At 42.0% G+C, this 17,921-nt stretch overlaps 1 protein-coding gene across 4 annotated transcripts in view; it reads right to left on the minus strand.

The window, feature by feature from the left end:
- The window catches only part of r3hdm2 (R3H domain containing 2), a 45,450-nt gene that overhangs the window by 18,780 nt on the left and 8,749 nt on the right, over positions 1–17,921 (minus strand). For 3 of the 4 annotated variants that reach the window (XM_088308814.1, XM_088308813.1, XM_088308815.1), the window contains exons 1-2: positions 1,580–1,735; positions 1,365–1,488 (exon numbers count right to left, since the gene is read on the minus strand). In XM_088308814.1, the coding sequence (XP_088164940.1) occupies positions 1,365–1,377 (13 nt within the window). In that variant the 5' untranslated portion in view covers positions 1,378–1,488; positions 1,580–1,735. Of the gene's footprint in view, positions 1–1,364; positions 1,489–1,579; positions 1,736–2,166; positions 2,209–3,590; positions 3,814–3,895; positions 4,060–5,419; positions 5,578–17,921 lie in introns of those variants that run through there. The other variant, XM_088308817.1, reaches the window with a different exon arrangement.

Consider the following 17,921-nt stretch of genomic DNA (forward strand, 5'->3'; position numbering starts at 1 on the left):
TATCACATACAAAACAGCGCAAAGGCTTCGAATCATGAGATAGTTGGACCGGATTCTACCATTTTTACCCAGTCCGATCAATGTCAGCCAAGGCTCAATTATCAGATGTCTCCAGCAGATTAGAATAAGCAATGATCGTGTGGATTGGGGTGTGTGAGAAGAGTAAGACTAGGAATGCACCAATACCAGTATCGGTATTGCCGCTGTACATTGTTCTTTGTACTCACGATCGAAAAAATACGCCCATACCATGGCACCAATACCACTTCACTGCCAGACATAACTTCTGAGCAGGTAGACTAAGCTCCATATCATCCCTGCGGAGAGTTTGAGGGTAACACGGGTGACAACAGTAGTCCGCCCGGAGCCGAGCAGCACGGAGCAGAGCACGAGAAATTCTTGCCGGAAAGCCCACCCCCACAACGGAACTGGGTGATGAACTCCACTAGTGTGGCTATGGAGACAGCTGCCCCACAAATTGTGTCGGCCGGCATTCCGGCAAGCATCAAGTGTCTCAAACTCAGCTCTGCACTGCTCCAGTTGAGCCAGCTGCGCTCCCGTCACAAAGCCATGGCGGAGCTGGCCAGCTGGGCAACGCGCTGCAGCACAGCACGTTAAAAAAAGATAAGTAAGCAATGATGTGGAGAAAGTATCATTTACAATGTCCCGCTAACAGTTTTATTTTATAGCTCAATTGCCTCATTTTACAGGGTACATTTCAGTAAAATGTGGAGTTAGACTGTGGGAAATCATGAGAGTGGATAATAAAAATGTGAGTAATTCAAGGTGTTCCTCAAAAACGGGTCAGAAACGGGTTGCCCAAGGACCACAAGAGCAGCCTACAGGCCTGTTCCAAAAATAGCTTACCGGTGAAGGAGAATTGTGATATTCTAGAAATGTTGTAGAGGATCATTTAAAAATGAACACCATGGAAGAGATTTATCCTATCGATTATTCCATCCATTACTGGGGTAATCGCCAGCCAAGCAACCCCACCCCCACCAGTTTTGAGGCAGAATTTTTTGCATCGACAAATTAGTATGACTGACTTAGCTGAGTTCGCAGGTTTTTTTCCAGCATGAATAATAAACATAAAAATAATATGTTAAATGTAAAGTGTGTATAGTGCGTGTAGGGCAGGAGGCTTACAATTTTCAGGAGAGGTTACGCGTTATGCTGATACTCAAGAACACCACCACAATAACAGCAGTTTTTTTACTCATCATGTGTAGGGTCTCTCACATTTGAATAAATAGGTTAAGATGTTTCATTAAGTGTGGACAAGCATAAGTCACATCAGCCCGGTTTCCACACAGTAACAAAACATCACATTATTCCAAGTTTAGGCTCCACCATGAACTTACCACGAGACAACATTTTCCGTGGAGCCTTATCCTTCTTCTCCTTCTCTTCATTTTCATACTCATCCTTGGAGGACTTCTCCTCTTCCTTGTCTGACGGACAGCTGATGTGAAGCTGGATGATATCCTAAAGGAAAAAAAAGAGGTTGCACACAAAAAATTTACACAAAAACCGACTGATAGTGTTCAGTATTTGAAATTATGTAGCGGGACAGTACCGATTCTGGAGGGCCATCATTGGAGAAGAGCCCAGAAGACTCCTCACATACTGCCAGACTCCTCACCAGCTTCAGTTTGGCATTAGACTAAAACAGTAAAGACATTTTACCAGTTCTTTAATAGGTGTTGGCTGTGCAACCATCTCAACAAAGGCAAGAGAAAGTTCAGACTTCAGATTGCTTTTGTACTAATAAGTGGAACAGAATTTAAAAAAAAAAAAAAAGCACATTTCTGCAAGGAACGAGGACGGCCATTAAGTGTCACATGGCGGACGCACAAAGGCTAAATGCGGCAGAGCTCATTAGGACACGCTTTCCTTAGGCAGATTATGGACACTTAAACAAATAGAGGGTGATCCAATTGTTCAGACGGTAAAAGCTATACATCAGTCACCCACTGAGGTACCAATTGAGCTAATCAATCACCTTTACAAGAAGCATGGTGCACATATAGATATTTCTACCGCATACGGATAAATATAAAGAAATATGAGTTGAGAAGCAAAAATAACATTGGTCATCTTGCATAACTAGCTAGCAGGAGTGTCCAAAAGCTGATGTAAAAGAGCGGCGTGAAAGAAATTTACCTTGGCCCTTTTTCTGCCATGGCTGTGGTTAGGAGCCCGTTTCTGCAAGACAATTTCAAGGAAAGGTTACAATGATGGAAGGCAGAAGTTACTTTCATTCCAACATGATATTTAATGTCTCATGTTAGAAATGTATGCAATATAAAATTGCTTGCGTGTGCACTGTCGGCACAACAAGTCAAGACAGAAGTCACAACAATTGTTCATGCTGTCCATGACTGAACTATGTGGGGAGGCCAACTTCAAAATAAAATCTTTCCAATGACAATAATATACAGACAGTGACTTTTTATTTTGAAGCCGTTCTTAGCGTGTCGCAGTGTAACAGCTGACTTGTAGCAAAAAAATAAAAAAATACATACATATTGATTATCTAAAAATGAAAAGCAGTTGGCCATTCATCATTTTGAAAACTATATCAAGGGGCTTTGAAAGACCTTAATTATTGGTTTAAGAAAATATATTTTTTACCTGCATTTAAAAACATTTATACTCTCTTTTATTGGTCAGACTGGCCAATAAATATTTTGGTTTATAAGACAGTTTCAACGGTTTTAGGGTATTTTCATGTCACTGAATACGAAAGAGACATTATTTTTTCCGATTTGGCTCTAGTTGGGATATTCAATGCTCTTCTTTACCAGAAGTGCTAAAAATGTGCAAATTCTTACATTAGTATTTATTCGCTTTATGCCAAAACTTTGAAACTGTATCTTTCTTTTCAAGCATGTCATCTACACAGTATTCTTTCATTTTTGATGCAATATCATGAATGGTGGCAATGATTACCAGAGACTTATGCATATGCATACTTTATGCATATCGTTGTTTCATGTGAAAATCAAGCAAAAATTGGGCAATACTGTTTAGATAGTACACAAGCCCATTTAATTTTTATTGGAGAATAAACAACAAGCAACAAGCCGATATCCCCAAATGAATTATCAATCAATTAATTGTTGCAAATGTAACTCTCTAAGACTAGAGCCAATTGAAAGAAACAGATGTCAATTTCAGACCCAGTTGGCCAGAATTAATCAGAAATTTTAAAAAATGTTTGCCACTTGAAAAAATGTAATAGAATTGTTGCCTTGTTAATATCTGATGCAAGAAAATATGGCGGCTGTATGATACAAAATTACATAATAGAAAGTGCTTTTTAAGGGTGATTTTGGTGGGTTGTATTATAAACAGTATACACAACATTTTATAGTAATTGTAACAGAGTAATTCCGTAGCAATAAAAAAAAATACAATTATTGTATTCATAAAAGGATTTGTGACTTTTACACACGGCAATAAAAACATTTCATTTTTGGTCACATGCAGTACTACATTTTGTCTACAAAAAAAAAAGTTTGAATGGCCTTCAAGCCTATTGGCAAGATTTCCAGTGCATGTACACTGTGTTCATTGTTCCCAACCTGAACATCCTGTGGGGCGCTATCTTCAGGCTCCAGACATTCTCCTGTGCCTTCCTTGGCGCCCTGTGGCTGAGGAGAGGACTTTCCTCGACCGCAGGGCTCGATGAGTGGCCCACTCTCTCCCTCCTTCTGGATGTCTGGGGTCAGGCTGACTGACATCTTCTTCTGGGAGAGGGAGAGGGTGGGAGATGGGGAGGGGATTGGGTGCACGACCCAGGAGCTTCTGAAAGGAGAAACAAAGCAAACAAAAAAATTAAAACTCACAATAATTGTGTTTCGATATGATAACGCATTATGATATCTACCTTTGGGTGGTATCAGATCGTCTGTTCACGTTTTACAGTGAGTGTGGCGGGGAAACTATGGAGAGGAAGATGCGGAGAAGAAGCCACTAAGGTTGTGTACTGGGATGGGCTCCAGCAGGAGGCGAAGTGCAGGCCATAGTAAGCCTCAGCCTTCCAGGGTTGGGCTGGAGAAGAAAACATTTAGTTTATTTGTGATGCAACGGATTAAGAACTGGCCCTTTCTTTTAACCAGAATGTTGACGCTTTTATGGTGAAAATTAACATTTAATGCCCATCCAACTAGCGTTTCTCTGAACCATCTGTCAGCCTTCATCCCGCAGACACACTCGCAAGTCTTTTCCTTTTTCCACTCCCCATCCATCCATCCATCCATTATCTGTACCGCTTCTCCTCACGAGGGTCGCGGGGGTCTTGGAGCCTATCCCAGCCGTCTTCGAGCACAACCATCCGCGCTCACACTAATACCTACGGGCAATTTAGAGTGTCCAATCAACCAGCCATGCATGTTTTTGGAATGTGGGAGGAAACCGGAGTACCCAAGGAAAACCCACGCAGAAAGGCCGGAGCCAGAATCGATCCCACGACCTCTTTCCTATGTATGATTATTATATATTGTAGCAAGAAGTTTTACAATTTTCTACTGTCTGCAAGTGACTGCAGGTGGCCAAATGTGATTCTCAGTGCTAACATCTAGACAAGTGAAAAAAATCTGACTTCTTGATTAATCAATGTCGACTCACCTAAGAACACCTTAGAACAATATATCAATTAACAAAAGAATTTAAGTTGTTCACCTCGAAGCACACAGTATTCACATGCACACACCAATTTATTACCTTGGCTACGTTTACATGCAGTCAATTATCCTTTCAAAGCATTTCCAATATTTGGGTTTTTAAAAATCAAGAAGAAATGTTAGTCTTAAATGTGATTACAGGAAGTACTTGTATGCAAGGCGACGCCGCTTAATTGCGGCAGCAAGAAGTGACCGGTGGCCATCTTTCATTACAACTCGCTACGCAAGCCTAACTTATATACATTGATTTCTCCGCGGCGTTTTCACATTTTCTGTCAATGGCGAAAATGACACAGTGTGTATATGGACTGACACGTATATGTGTGCATATAAGTCAATACGTCTGGCACGTAACTCACCGGAAATACAAGCAGAGGTTTACAAACACGGCGAAAATTATTTTGCAGCGGGGAGGAAAGAGGCTGCTGTATTACTGCGGTGAGTGCCATGAATATATTTTACTGGCAGTAGAAAGGAAGAAGTGGAAATTTGCAAGGCAATGTTATCCATACGTTGCGTTTTATATCAGAATATTCCAGTTGATTACAATTAACAAGTAGACGGGAGTAATTCGGTCCGCTCACTGATTTTAAAAAATGTATTCCAAATGTTTCAGAAATTGTCATTTCGACCTAAACACAAACATTCATCACATGTAAAAGTTGTACTTGTCACAGTCATTCACAACTTAAATATCAGTGGTGTAATCAAATAAACAATATAGTTACAGCAATCAGGTGAAGCGAAGGGGGGAGCAGCTCGCCGGCCAGTCGAGGAGGAGGAGCACACCAATGGGCCAGCCACCACCTCAGCTCTCCTCTGGGGCCTCTCGCGTGTCTCCCTGCGACTCAGTGCAGCAACATGGTCGCTCTTCCACTCGAGAGCCCTGAATAGACAAAGCGAAAAAGAGGAAGACACGCATGACGTCATGTTTCTGAAAACATACACACACAGACATACCGAGTGACTCATCTCTGCTGCTTGCTGCTGCTGCATGTAGAGGAGAGGATAGAGGAAGAAGCGAGCTTACAGTCCATCAGGTTTGTTCTCCCTCCATTTCCTGAATAAGTCACTTTTAAAAGCAACTTTTTAAGGCATCCGAAGTGTCTCTTCTATCCAACACGACATCGAAACAGCTAGACGGAGAGATTTGGCAGCCGAGTCAAGCAAAGCATCTTACACCTGGAGACTGTCTCGCTTGCATGCACAAACGCAGATTACCTGCGTGTGCTGCAGGATCGTCTGAGATAAGCGAACAATCGAGGCAGGGTTTCCCAGGGCAGGGAGAACCCGGGCAATGCTACAGCAACTGCGTCACAGTAGCGCCATTGACCGTGACGCCCACAGCTAGGCTTATACAAGACTCCCACTATTTGCCTTATAGAGACTATCCTCCATTGCGGAAGATCCTCTCATGGTTATGTTTAGATTCAATACATTGGTAGCTTAAGCAGTTACAGTCTGTTGTTATACATTGTGTTCTGATATAACAGGGATGGACAGGAAGTCGGTTGTTGCGGTGTGTCACTAAGGACAACGAAAAAACAAAAGACTTGGGGGTAGAATGTGATGGCTTGCACTGATCTCAGTCCTTGGGGCCACGCTGCAAAAATAGTGCGCTTATGAATAAACTGGCTTCACCTAGTCCCTCCTCCTCCACCCCAATCCTCTTTCATGTTCCCTCCTCACACTCCGCCTGCTTCCCGCAACACACTCGCAGCTACTGGCACACTAGGTTGCCAGGGAGACGGCAACGTCATTCTCAACTGCTGCCATTTGTGTTGAGCGAGTACCAGTGAGGGGGGTCAGGTGGAGAATGATGGCAAAAATAAATACACAGCTTGTAGCACAGACAGGAGAGAAATGTCGATAACGGTTGAAAGCAATAAGGAGGAGCAGTCAGGTATGCATTCGCTAGCGTTCAAATGTGTGCAAGGTTCTTGAGTCTGAGCCACGCAAAATTGACTAGTGGATGACTGTGGTTACAAAAATCAACATGCTCAAGACATTTTATGCCTCATCTTAATAATGACAAAATGAAACGAACTCAGCCTGTTAGAGTCCCCCCCATCTCATCCAAATAATCCATTGTTCCACCCACCGCCTCCACTGGGGATCAAAGCCAAGTAGGACTTCCGTTACCACCACAACCAGGGCAAATAACCTCCACCTCCTTTTAAGTACAAAGTATGTGCTGGTTATCAGACGCTCTCAGCTTTGTCATGATAATACTTCTGTGTGCAAAGCCTGAAAGTGACAGATATCGGCCTGGCAAGTCAGGTGGGAGAATTCAGTGTTGGGACTGAGTGATGTAAATTTGCCTCACTGTTTCGTCATAATTCAGCTCAACTCTGAATGGCTTGCTCAAAGACACATTTTCAGAAGGAGGCAGCTCCCAAATGATTTACTATTCAATTTCTCACTTCATGAATGGGCAGGCACGCCATTCAGCCAAATATTTGCATGCAAACAAATGTATAAAATTTCCATGATGTCCACTTTTAAGGCGGTGTGAGGCTAAATTTATAGCGCAACAAATATTCAAGACATTTTGCAAACTTTCTAAAAATTCAATAAAATAGTTGGTATTGTTTTGTAAGCCATTACCCTCTGTGTATTACTACACCATTTTTGTTTTATGTTAACTATGTATGAGTCACATCAATGACCAATTTAATTTCAGCACTTTGCGTTATGGGTTATTAAGGCCAAGTGTACAACAGACACAGTGCCAAAGAGCAGGCGAGCGACAAAAGCTGCAACTCTATCTGCCCGCGTCACCACTTCGATTGTGCCTGCTGTTATCACTTGACATGTACCACACAGCTCAGGCTTCTTGCTAGTACTGTACTTACAAAAGGTTATCTGCATAATTAAACTACCATAAACCCCATGTACAAACACACATGACATTATCAACGCTTTCAATGACCAACACCGATTACCAACATAATGGTTTAGGACACCCTACAGCTGGCTCGTTACGATGTTATAATAATAAGTTTGACTTGTTTCTGATTCTGGGAGGTTTAGCTGCCCACTTTTTAACATGCATTTAAAATATTGATTCTCAAAGGTTTCACAAAAACGTTTTATATTGACGCGCCTCCTTATCGTAGTAAAGAGTTATATGTCAGACTCGTCTGTTTATGATCCTGAAGCCGAGTTATCTGGGACTTTATGCTGGTAAGGCCCATTCAGGGATGCTAGAGAGGAGAGTGCATTGGAAAATTAAATCTCAGTTTCAGGAGGAGCAGTGTGGTTTTTGTCCTAGCGGTGGAACAGTCGACGAGCTCGACACACTTGGCAGAGACCATGGGAGTGTATGGGGCAAGTCCACACGCGTTTTGTGGACTTGGAAAAGGTGTTTGACCGCTGGAGATCCGTGCGGCAGTGCATTGGGAGAATGGGGTAACGAACACCCTGATGGTGACCAGGTCCGCATTACCGGCCCCAAGTCAGATTTGTTCCCGATGAGGGTTGGACTCCGCCAAGGTTGACCTTTGTAACAGATTTTGTTCATATAAGCTTCATGGATGCTTTAAACTGGGGGAACAAAACCACAATAAATTTAACTGCTGCAGCCTCATCTCACTCTATTTTAATGGCTATTACTAAATACTAAAGTCCTCTGGGGCAGTTTGCACTAAACTGCCTAAAAATGTAATTTTTCTCTATGTAAAACGCCAGAGTTTTGGGGTGTTTTCGAGCATAAATTGTGAAAAGAAAAAACAATTTAAAACAGAAGAGGACTGTTTGCTCACTTACTATAAATAGTAAAAACTGTATTCTATAAAAATATATATGTATTTGAATTATTTAACGTGTATGACACTAATGAGTTAAATGCATTCATTCAGTGGTTCTGTCAACCACACACTGAACATATTGAAATTGGCCATAATATATTTATATCAGTCGGGTCCGAGAAATAATTGAGTGTGATGGCAGCCAATTAGGAAGAGTGTCTGTAAATTACAAAATTTTGGGATCACTGATGGCTTATGAGTTAACCAGTTCACAGCCAGCCAACTCAACACTCTCATTGGCTAGGCAGGTCCCAACCTTTAAAGCCATACACACTTAAAGACACTACAGAGTGAAAGGAAGGTGACACCAAGTGGATAAAAACAACTGCATCTCACTTAGATGTCGTATTTAATCATGCAAAGCTTTTTTTTTTATCCAATTACTTGATTAACTGATGGGGTAACCATTAGACTTGTCAATCTTAAAAATAGCCCTAGCAAATTTATATGAATAAATGCGTGGCAATAGGTGGTGGGTGAAGCGCCCTTTATCCCCTGACGCAGCACTGCAGTGGAAACCATGCTGACCCACTTCCCAGGCACATAGTATGTACTGACGACTTGAAAATGGGACCCTCCTGATGACAGGTAACCAGCTGAGGTGCAGAGGCCAAGCTGCCCTGCCCAGTGTGTCAAGTTTCCACACCAAAGGATGCATGGCTGGGATGAAACACTGGATTTATGCGATTTATCCACTTTGTGAAAGAGTGAGCAGTATGTATCGGGGCTACTCGAGGCACTTTTGTGTGTTGGTGATGTTTTAGGTGCTATGAGCTCATAGTCAGATTTAGCCACAAGTTGAGCTGGGTCAAGGACTGAGCAAAATTTAGCATTGGGGCAAGCGACTGAAATAAGAAAGAATTCTTCAGGAAGGGTCAGTACCTTATCTAAACCAGTAAAGAACATGACGAAGCCCCTTTTGAATGACTAATTCATCGTGCAAAGGAGCTTTAGAATTAAGTTTATAGCACAAATTGGAGATGAATCTGATTTTGTGGTGCATTTAATTTAGAATTCAACTCGATAAATAATGTACTCGTCACAAGTCAGTGTGCACAAATAGAAACCAAAAGCAAAAGTCATGTTTAACTCCCTTTGCCTTGCATTATGCATATTAAAGAGACTTGCACAAACCAATGCACTTCACTGCGCACAAAGTCAACTTCACAAAAATACACAGTACAGTTCAGGCGCTAGCTTGACACTAGATCCTCGTTTGCTAAGCGTGAGAACGGCCAGTTTTGTCGCTACACAGAACGAAGATGCGACTGATTCCAGCATAGGTCACACAACTAATGTCTTACGTGAGTGTATAGTACGTGACAGGTTAGCTGTCAATATGGAGATGTTCCGGCACTTGTCAAAGGTAGTGACCAGGACGATGGACAGCATCTGCACTGCTATGACCACAACATTCTCATTGTGAAATATGAACATGAAACATGAACAAGCATTTGGAAGTGGACTAAGTTGACCAAGCTGACAAAGGACAACTCCCACAAAACCAAATTAAAAAATTGAAATAAAATTAAAAAGCATGTTAAAACAAACTCTGCATGTTACTCTGTGAATTGATGGCTGGATAGTCATAGTAACCGATTAATTGTGTGAAAATGATTGCTCTCGAATAGTATAGTGAAACAAGTGAGGCAAAAATGCTTTTAAACAGCAGAGTTCCTTTATTCGGTCTCCAAGAGATTCATATCGAATCCCTTCATGGTAATACATTGCAGGTTTTTCTGAATGTGTTATATAGTACCTGAGCAAAGCTAAAAATATAATGCAGCACTCTATGGTGAAAAAGAAGAAGTAACATGACAAATATTGAGTATATCTTTTGTAATTATTATACTATTGTGTTTATAAAGATCTATCACCTGCTTGCGTGCGAGCTGTTATGTTATTTTCTCTCGAGACGCCTATTAATTTAACTTAATTTAACAGCTACATTGCAGTTCATAGTTGATTACTCTCCCCCGGAACATGGTTCCAGACAGACTTATATTAAAAGGTTCTCCAGCACCTCAGCACCTCAGTTTTTTTGCTACTCTAAATTTCAAGTTAGCTTAGCAATTAGCGTTGCTTCTCATCTTCTCCTGTTCTCTCATCTTGCTTTGTACGTTGCATGACTAATTAAATATTGTCATCCGTGGAGTTTATTTGCCACCGAGGCAAGGGTTATTAACTTGCAGAACAACGGCATTCCCTGAAAGGACAGTGTTAAGCCGCGCTTTTCAAGCCAGCTGCAGCTCACAGAGCAAGTCAGCAATCCCCCGATAGTTTCAAAGATGTCACGAAAGCAGGAAGCAAGACGCTCCTCCTCCAGCTCTGTGGTCAGATATGATTCATTTAGATATGCTGATGCCATCAACAAGAACCATCGCAATTTGTCACATAGTCCAAATCCATTTAGTTGGCCACATTTTAACAGCATATACGACATGCCCCTTGTTTAAACTAGTTTGTTGTCAACACATATATCCAGCAGGTGTCTGCTTCAACGTTTTCGCCGCACAGAATTATTCTGACCATTGGCACTGAAATAGAAATTCTGAAAATTCAAAGTATAAGATCAAGGAATTTTAGTCTGAATAAAACAAAGCTTGATTAGCAACAAAAACAGAAACCAATGTCATTCATTTAGAAATGCGTAAGTTAGAAGTTATATTGTTAACTGTATAACTGGGAATGTCGCACTTAAGAATGCCTCTCTGTGCTCTCCCCAAGGATGAAGGAGGGAGGAGAAAAGAGAAAGCCCAGGAAGCGTGTAAACAGGTATGTGCACGCATGGACAAGCCCACAGACAGCAAAGGGAGAGCCATCCACAGGCAGCTTGACCCAATTCATCTCGTCTGTATTCAGCCGAGCACCTCGCCCATTTGACGTCAGAGAGAAGCCATTTCACAAAACACAGCAAGGTTATTTCTGCACACAGTGAAGGTTGCCGTGTGTGTGTATGTGCGTGTGTGTGTCGTAACAGCCAAAGTTGTGCAAGCTCAGAGCCTCCGCATATCATATATCAGCAGCGTTTGCGGTGTGTGCGGGCGCCGCGCTCATCTATGTCAGAGAGGATTCCCCTTTGCATCGGTTACACAATATCTCAGGGAGGGGATGGGGTTGCTGCGGACTGGAGGGGACGGCCCGTCAGTCTGGGCGTCGCAGGAGCGATTTCACACGCATGCACCATTTGGCAACGTGACATACTTCCTTGTATAAAAGCGAGGGGCAACTTGTGTTGATGACGACAGAAACACGACATACATGGTCATCGGCAGCGGAAGACGGGCTTTCTCTTGAACCATCTACGTCCTCGCAACCACCCCCACTTGTCGTTCTTCTTCCCGTGCGGCGAGGATACCCCTTCATTCTGTCCTTCCTGCCATCCCTCGCCTCCCCCCCCCACAACTATACAGCATGCTCTATCCGCCCACGACAAAAGTGTTTGCTCTCTTTCTCTCCTTTTCTTCCTCTTTTAATGTGTCTTCTTAAATTGTCAGCCCTGTTGCTGACGCCATCCTCCTCCACAGTCGGCCCACTCAGTCCTGTGGGACGAGCTATGACTCATTCGCTCCCTCCTTCCCTCCCCGTCCTCGTTACCTACCTACCTCCCTACCTTTCTGCAGATTCCCTCAAGTCTCTTTTACCGGCACTCTCGCTACAGTAGTTAGGATCTATGTTTAGTTGTAGGTAGAGTTGCCTGGCAGGGCGTGTGAAAGTTGGGAGGTGTGCCAAACGAAGTACGCAAATAGAGTTTGAAGTAAGACGTGACTGTTTCACTGTTGACTTTCAGGAACCGAAAGCCGACCGTTCACTGCCACTGACAAATGTATCCGTCAATTCTGTTTTTCCATCGGGGAGGTGTGGAAGACAACTCAGACAGCTCGTCTGTGAAATTCTTGCTTGTACATAACTGAAATGACAAACAAACACCAGTAGATTGCAGAGATGCATTGCTTTAGATTTGAGATATGCACCGCTTTTGAGTCGAAAATAAAGATCAGGGGATAAACTTGGCTTGTCACGTCCATTAAAAACAAGAAAAAATAACACACTTGGAAATCAGACCCGTTTAGAAACCTGACACTCAAGAGAGTACTTGCATGTATGAGATAAACAGAGTAGGTGTAGCATTGGGTAGAAAATGTGCGAAAACGGAAAGTCTCTCTCTCTTGTTTAATTAAATGATTATATTGTCATAAAATAAGCAATAGTCTGTAGGTCTTGAAAGATCATTCAAAATGTTCGAAAATAGATAGCATTACAGGGAATTCCTAAAGAATTCGTAAATAAAGAAAAACAGCACGGTATAAACCAAGGCAAACGAGAACACATAGAAATTTGTTAATGTTTTGTATGAGGGCAATTAGCGTACATGCTCGTATCGCAACGGATCACGAGTCATGGCTCGGATCGGCTCCGGATTTTTAATCAAGGATCGGATAGTTATTCAGATCATAAATTCCTCATGTCAAATGTGGCTGTTCAGGATTTAAGAATGCAATCTGGTTTGTATGGTGTATAAAATAAGATATCCTGCCAGAAATTTTGAGCTAAATGTTTTCTTGAAATTATTTAATGAGTAAAAGTGTTTTATAAAATAAAAGACAAAGGTTTATTTAGCTTTTTTTTCATCATAATAAAAATACTTCAAAGAGCAATTTAAGGCATTCCTTCCTTTAAACTTGGAAAGTGCAAAAGTAATCTAGCTCCACAATATTCAAAAGGAAGTTAAAAAAAAGGATGTCAAGGAACAGCTGTTGAACTACCAGCCGAAGCACTTTTGCTAATGTTAACAGCTATCTGCTAGACACTAACGCCGGGCACTCATGTCGTTATCATACAATGAAGGCGTTATTAATTAGCATCTTGAATTCTTTTACCATTTCATACACTCAAATGTAACAAGCACCTCACAGGAGTACTGCTAATCAGTGGGAAAAAAACAGTTGTATCCCCTGCAAAAACGTCACATGCATAAAACACCGTTCTAGTTCATACAGTTCGCCCTTTAGTTAATTTCCAAGCATCACAACTTCTATTTCAGTCTTTCTGGGCTGCCAGTAGGAGGTGAGAAAGACGGAGGAGCAGCTTCTCACGAGTGAGACAGGAAGAGAGAGGGAAAAAGTTCTCAATGATGAAACAATCCGTGCTGTTAAGTGATTGGCCCAACCCTCCGCCAATCGGAGGAGCAGATCCATGGCAACAAGCTCTGTCGCCAAGAGAAATCCAGCCATATCCCTCAACACCCCCATATTTTTCACTCCCTTCCGCACCCTCACGACCCCCTCACGTATCCACCCACCTTCTCCTTTCCCAAATTCCAAAGCCATTATCAAAGGGTACTGAGTTTAACATAGATTTACACCATTGGGAGGAGGGAGAAGGAGAAGGGGACGGGGGGGGACACTTAACGACGCGGCTAAACGGCACAGACAAAAACAAACCCACACGTGCCAACCAAACATGGCTTGAAGATCCCCCGGACTTAATGAGGCTTACAGAGTGATCAGAATGTGATTCATTCACAAAGAGTCATTAAAATGTGCAGCTTCTTCACACGCAGACGGTCGTGTAACCACTCACAACATTCAAATTAAAGCTGCATTCACACAATAAGTCACAGTTTGATCCCTCGCTGACATTACAGGCGGTGGTTACCAAGGTAATTCTCACATGTCCACATTTTCTTGACAAAAAAAAAAAAAAAAAAAAAAAAATCAAGAAAAATCTGCATTTTTCAAGTGTTTTTAAAATGTACTCACCGCCTTTATCATTGTATGTTAAATTGCCACTACCTTTCTATAATTATTTTTTTTTAACAAAATGATTATTCACACTTGGAACTGCTGTGAACTGCCCGCTCCTCAACACAATACAGATCGATAAAGGCTCAGTCAATTCCCAGCATTGGCGCGCACACTGTGTGGTGTAGTCTCGAGTGTGATGGATGAACTCTTGGGGTCAACTAGGAAGAAAATAAAATGGGGCGGCCATCTTTAAACATGAACAAATGCTCGGCGGAAGAAAATCAGCAAGTGCTCTGCCAGACAGACGACTTGCATGCATTTTCTAAAATTGTATGCAAATGTATTGAGGTACGGATCGTTTTGTGCATGAAAAACCTGGAATGAAAGCAAACTTAAATGATATCATGTGCAAAGAGATTTCGTTTTAAACTGAGTCAGTCATTTAGATTGATATGTATAGTCCAATTTATTGATATCGGTAAACATTATGCAAGAAGAACATCTACGTTTGGGGGGTGTGCGCGGCGGCTTGGCATTCATTCTTTTAAAGTTAAATTTATTGTGTAATGAGTATTTAGACAACTGGGAACCATGTCGGTAGAGTTCGTAATAGAGGCGTAAATCCCCCCCAAAATAAAAATTATAAGAAAAAATAATTTAAAAAAATAAATAAATAAATTAAATTAAATTAAAAAAAAGAAAAGTCAACCTCTACTTCGCGGCTTGTCACTTTTCGCAGGAGGTTCTGGTCCCCATTAACCGCAATAAACGAGGGATTACTGTATTGTACAATTAAGCTATCTTGCAAACTCCAGATGGGGACCAGTGGCTTTCATGACGTGCACAAATGCATCCATTTGACAACAGCTGGTAGCCTGGGCCGACATGCCATCAGTGATGGAGGCTTGAGAGCTGCCAGCAAACAGGCTTTACCCTGGAATCAGGCAACCGGCCAGTCACCAATTCAGGCACTGTTCATTGCACGAGTGTGAAGCGCTAAAGTCACTCTTACAATGCGACGAATTGCATCCCAAAAATAGCCAGCGGGAAAGCTGCAAAAATAACCGGGGCATAAATCAACAACACAAAGAAAATCAGACTGTATGATTGCAGGGTTACCTGCAGGATTACTTGTGAAACTCCCCGAAAATCTCTGCCTGCCTCGGAATTGCTTCGTGACTTTACAGTCAGTCTCAGAACTTTCAAGAACTGCAGTGAATACATTTCTAATATGTGTCAGGTTTCAAAATCGAGTGTAACTTTGCGTTATTACAAATTCACCTGAAACTAAAACTATTTGCTCTGATTTGGTGGCATGCAATCAAGGTGTAAATGCTTCAACTATGCGATGATGATCACAGTCAACTGCATTTCTGCGTCGTTCGACTCAGTCAGGGCGGCCAATCAAGCTTCACCCTGCACTACTAACAACGGCCGATGAGAGTGATCATCAAAAGTGAGTAGGCCAATTTAAACCCGGGCTTAATTTGCCCAGCTCATTCTGTACCAACTCCACGGACTGAATGACTCTGGTGTGCAAGTTTCTTCTAGGCTTCAGGTAAGTCAGTGAAAACCTTCTGACCTAAAGGCAATTACAGCAGTGAGTTACTCCAGGGGTTGTCATTGATTATTTTGTCCCCCTCCCCACCACCACCAGCCTTTCCTCTGCCTCTTGAACATCCGCTCTCTTGTGCTTGGTCTTTTTCCCACGCACTGCCAATTAGTATGCAGGCTGCGGGAGGGCCTACTACCTGGGAAGCAGTCGTGCAAAGTTAAAAAAAAAAAAAAAAAAAAAAAAAAAAGGAGTTTGAGTGAAGTTTCCAGGGAAAATTTGCCTTGTCACACAAATTATTGGACATCGTAACGTTATGGTATGCAATGTTATATACAACACAAGGCTTCGTTTCCTACACATTTCCCTGAAAAGACAATACTATGGGAAGAAAAAGACTACTGGAGGTTACTGTACGCAACAATATGCTAACAACAAAGACCTTTGACTCTGATCAGCTGATAAATGTTGTGCATTCGAGTCTCATCAGTGTATAATACCTGAAGAAAGCGTGATCCCGTAGCCATTGAATTAGCTTCTGGCAAACGTTGCTTGTTAGCGCCCGCATGCGCAGGCTGGCTAGCTGTCAGACGCTTGTCACTTGTGATAAAAATGTAAAGTGTGTGTGTTATAGTTGAACATTTTCTATTACTGGTTGATTTTAGTTTATAAAGTTTGTGTTATGTCAAAGAATGATGTGCATGTTTAGCATTAGCGGTGAAATGTTTATTACCATTCATCATTAAAGCATATCAAAGCAGGTGTTACTATTGCTAATGAACTAACACTAGACTGTTAATAATGGCTTTGTGCGGCCATGTTAGTTAAAAATGTTTTATGGACGAGTTGTTCCAAATTCCATCACAATATAATTCCTTTTTGTCAACCTATTTCACGAAATAGTTCGACTTTTGGGGTTCCGCTGTATTATGTTGCAGAAAGGAGATAACTGTTTTTTTTTTGATGCAGCAACATTCAATTAAAAAATTACATGTGACGGTGCAGCGGCTTTTGCTCTCCTTTTTTTTTTTAACTTCAATCTAAGAGATTAAATATCAATCGTCCAGATTTCACCAATTATTTAAAGTAGATGTGGGCTGACTTACTAATGGGCTAAAACTGAGTCTGATTTTGCGAGGCTGTAACCATCAGCAGAGAGCAGGTCTTGGAAGCCAGGTCTCCTCAACCTGAAACAGTCAATGAGGGCGCTTTGCTATTTATAGCCACAGATTTTTTATTCAAGAGGGCTCTTCTGTTGTGCTTTTCTCGCCTCTTGCTCACCTCCTCTCGTTTTACTGCTCCCCGCACATTCGGTCTCAACAGACGGTGAAAATATGGACGTGCGCTGGGGAGACCGAATGAGATTTGAGTGTGTGTGGCGCACACCTAAACTGTCACGATGGCTCGCTACTGCTGTAGCTCTGAGCTAAGGTGATCATTGTGAATAAGCGTCAAGGTCTCTTAACGCAGGACTTCCCACATGCAGTCTTATGTAAGCGACTAGGTTACTGCACCCCTCCCCTCGCTCCTCGGCGTGACGGCGTTGCAGCGATGCCTTCTTTCGCTGCGACCACCGCCACCCGCCGTCCCTCCACCCACACAGGGACACGGTGGAAGGGAATTCCTCATTACCTCCGCCTTTAAGTGGCCACAAATTAGTCAAGACAGCGGGGTCCATATTTGAAGCAATATTGCTAATTCAAACTATTATTCAGATTTTAAAAAAAAGTTACAAGGCATAAGTTAACAGAGTGACAGCAGAACTTTATAAAAGAACAAATCACAATACAAGCCATGCTAGAAGCACAAACAGGCATAAATTGATGTGGTGGATTCAATTGAATTCCAAATAACTTGGAGACAAGCCATGCTTACTGTATGAAGAATTCATCTTGATGGATCTCCAGCCAAGTCAGATCAGGTCAGGTGGTTGATTTTAGTTTTGTTTTGCTTTCAAATCACGCAAAAGGCATCACGGCAGAAGAAACAGCAGCGCTGGACCGGAATGAACTCTCACTGCTAAACTGCAAAACCTAATGAATTCCATATTTTGGTTTGATTTTTTTTGGGGGGGTGGCGAGTTTCAGACAAGTTCAGCTCATTCTACTTTCTCCTTATCACA

This window comes from Idiotropiscis lumnitzeri, chromosome 11 (genome assembly GCF_059441095.1).
Source record: "Idiotropiscis lumnitzeri isolate Australia: NSW breed Sydney's pygmy pipehorse chromosome 11, RoL_Ilum_1.0, whole genome shotgun sequence".
Lineage (NCBI taxonomy): Eukaryota > Metazoa > Chordata > Actinopteri > Syngnathiformes > Syngnathidae > Idiotropiscis > Idiotropiscis lumnitzeri.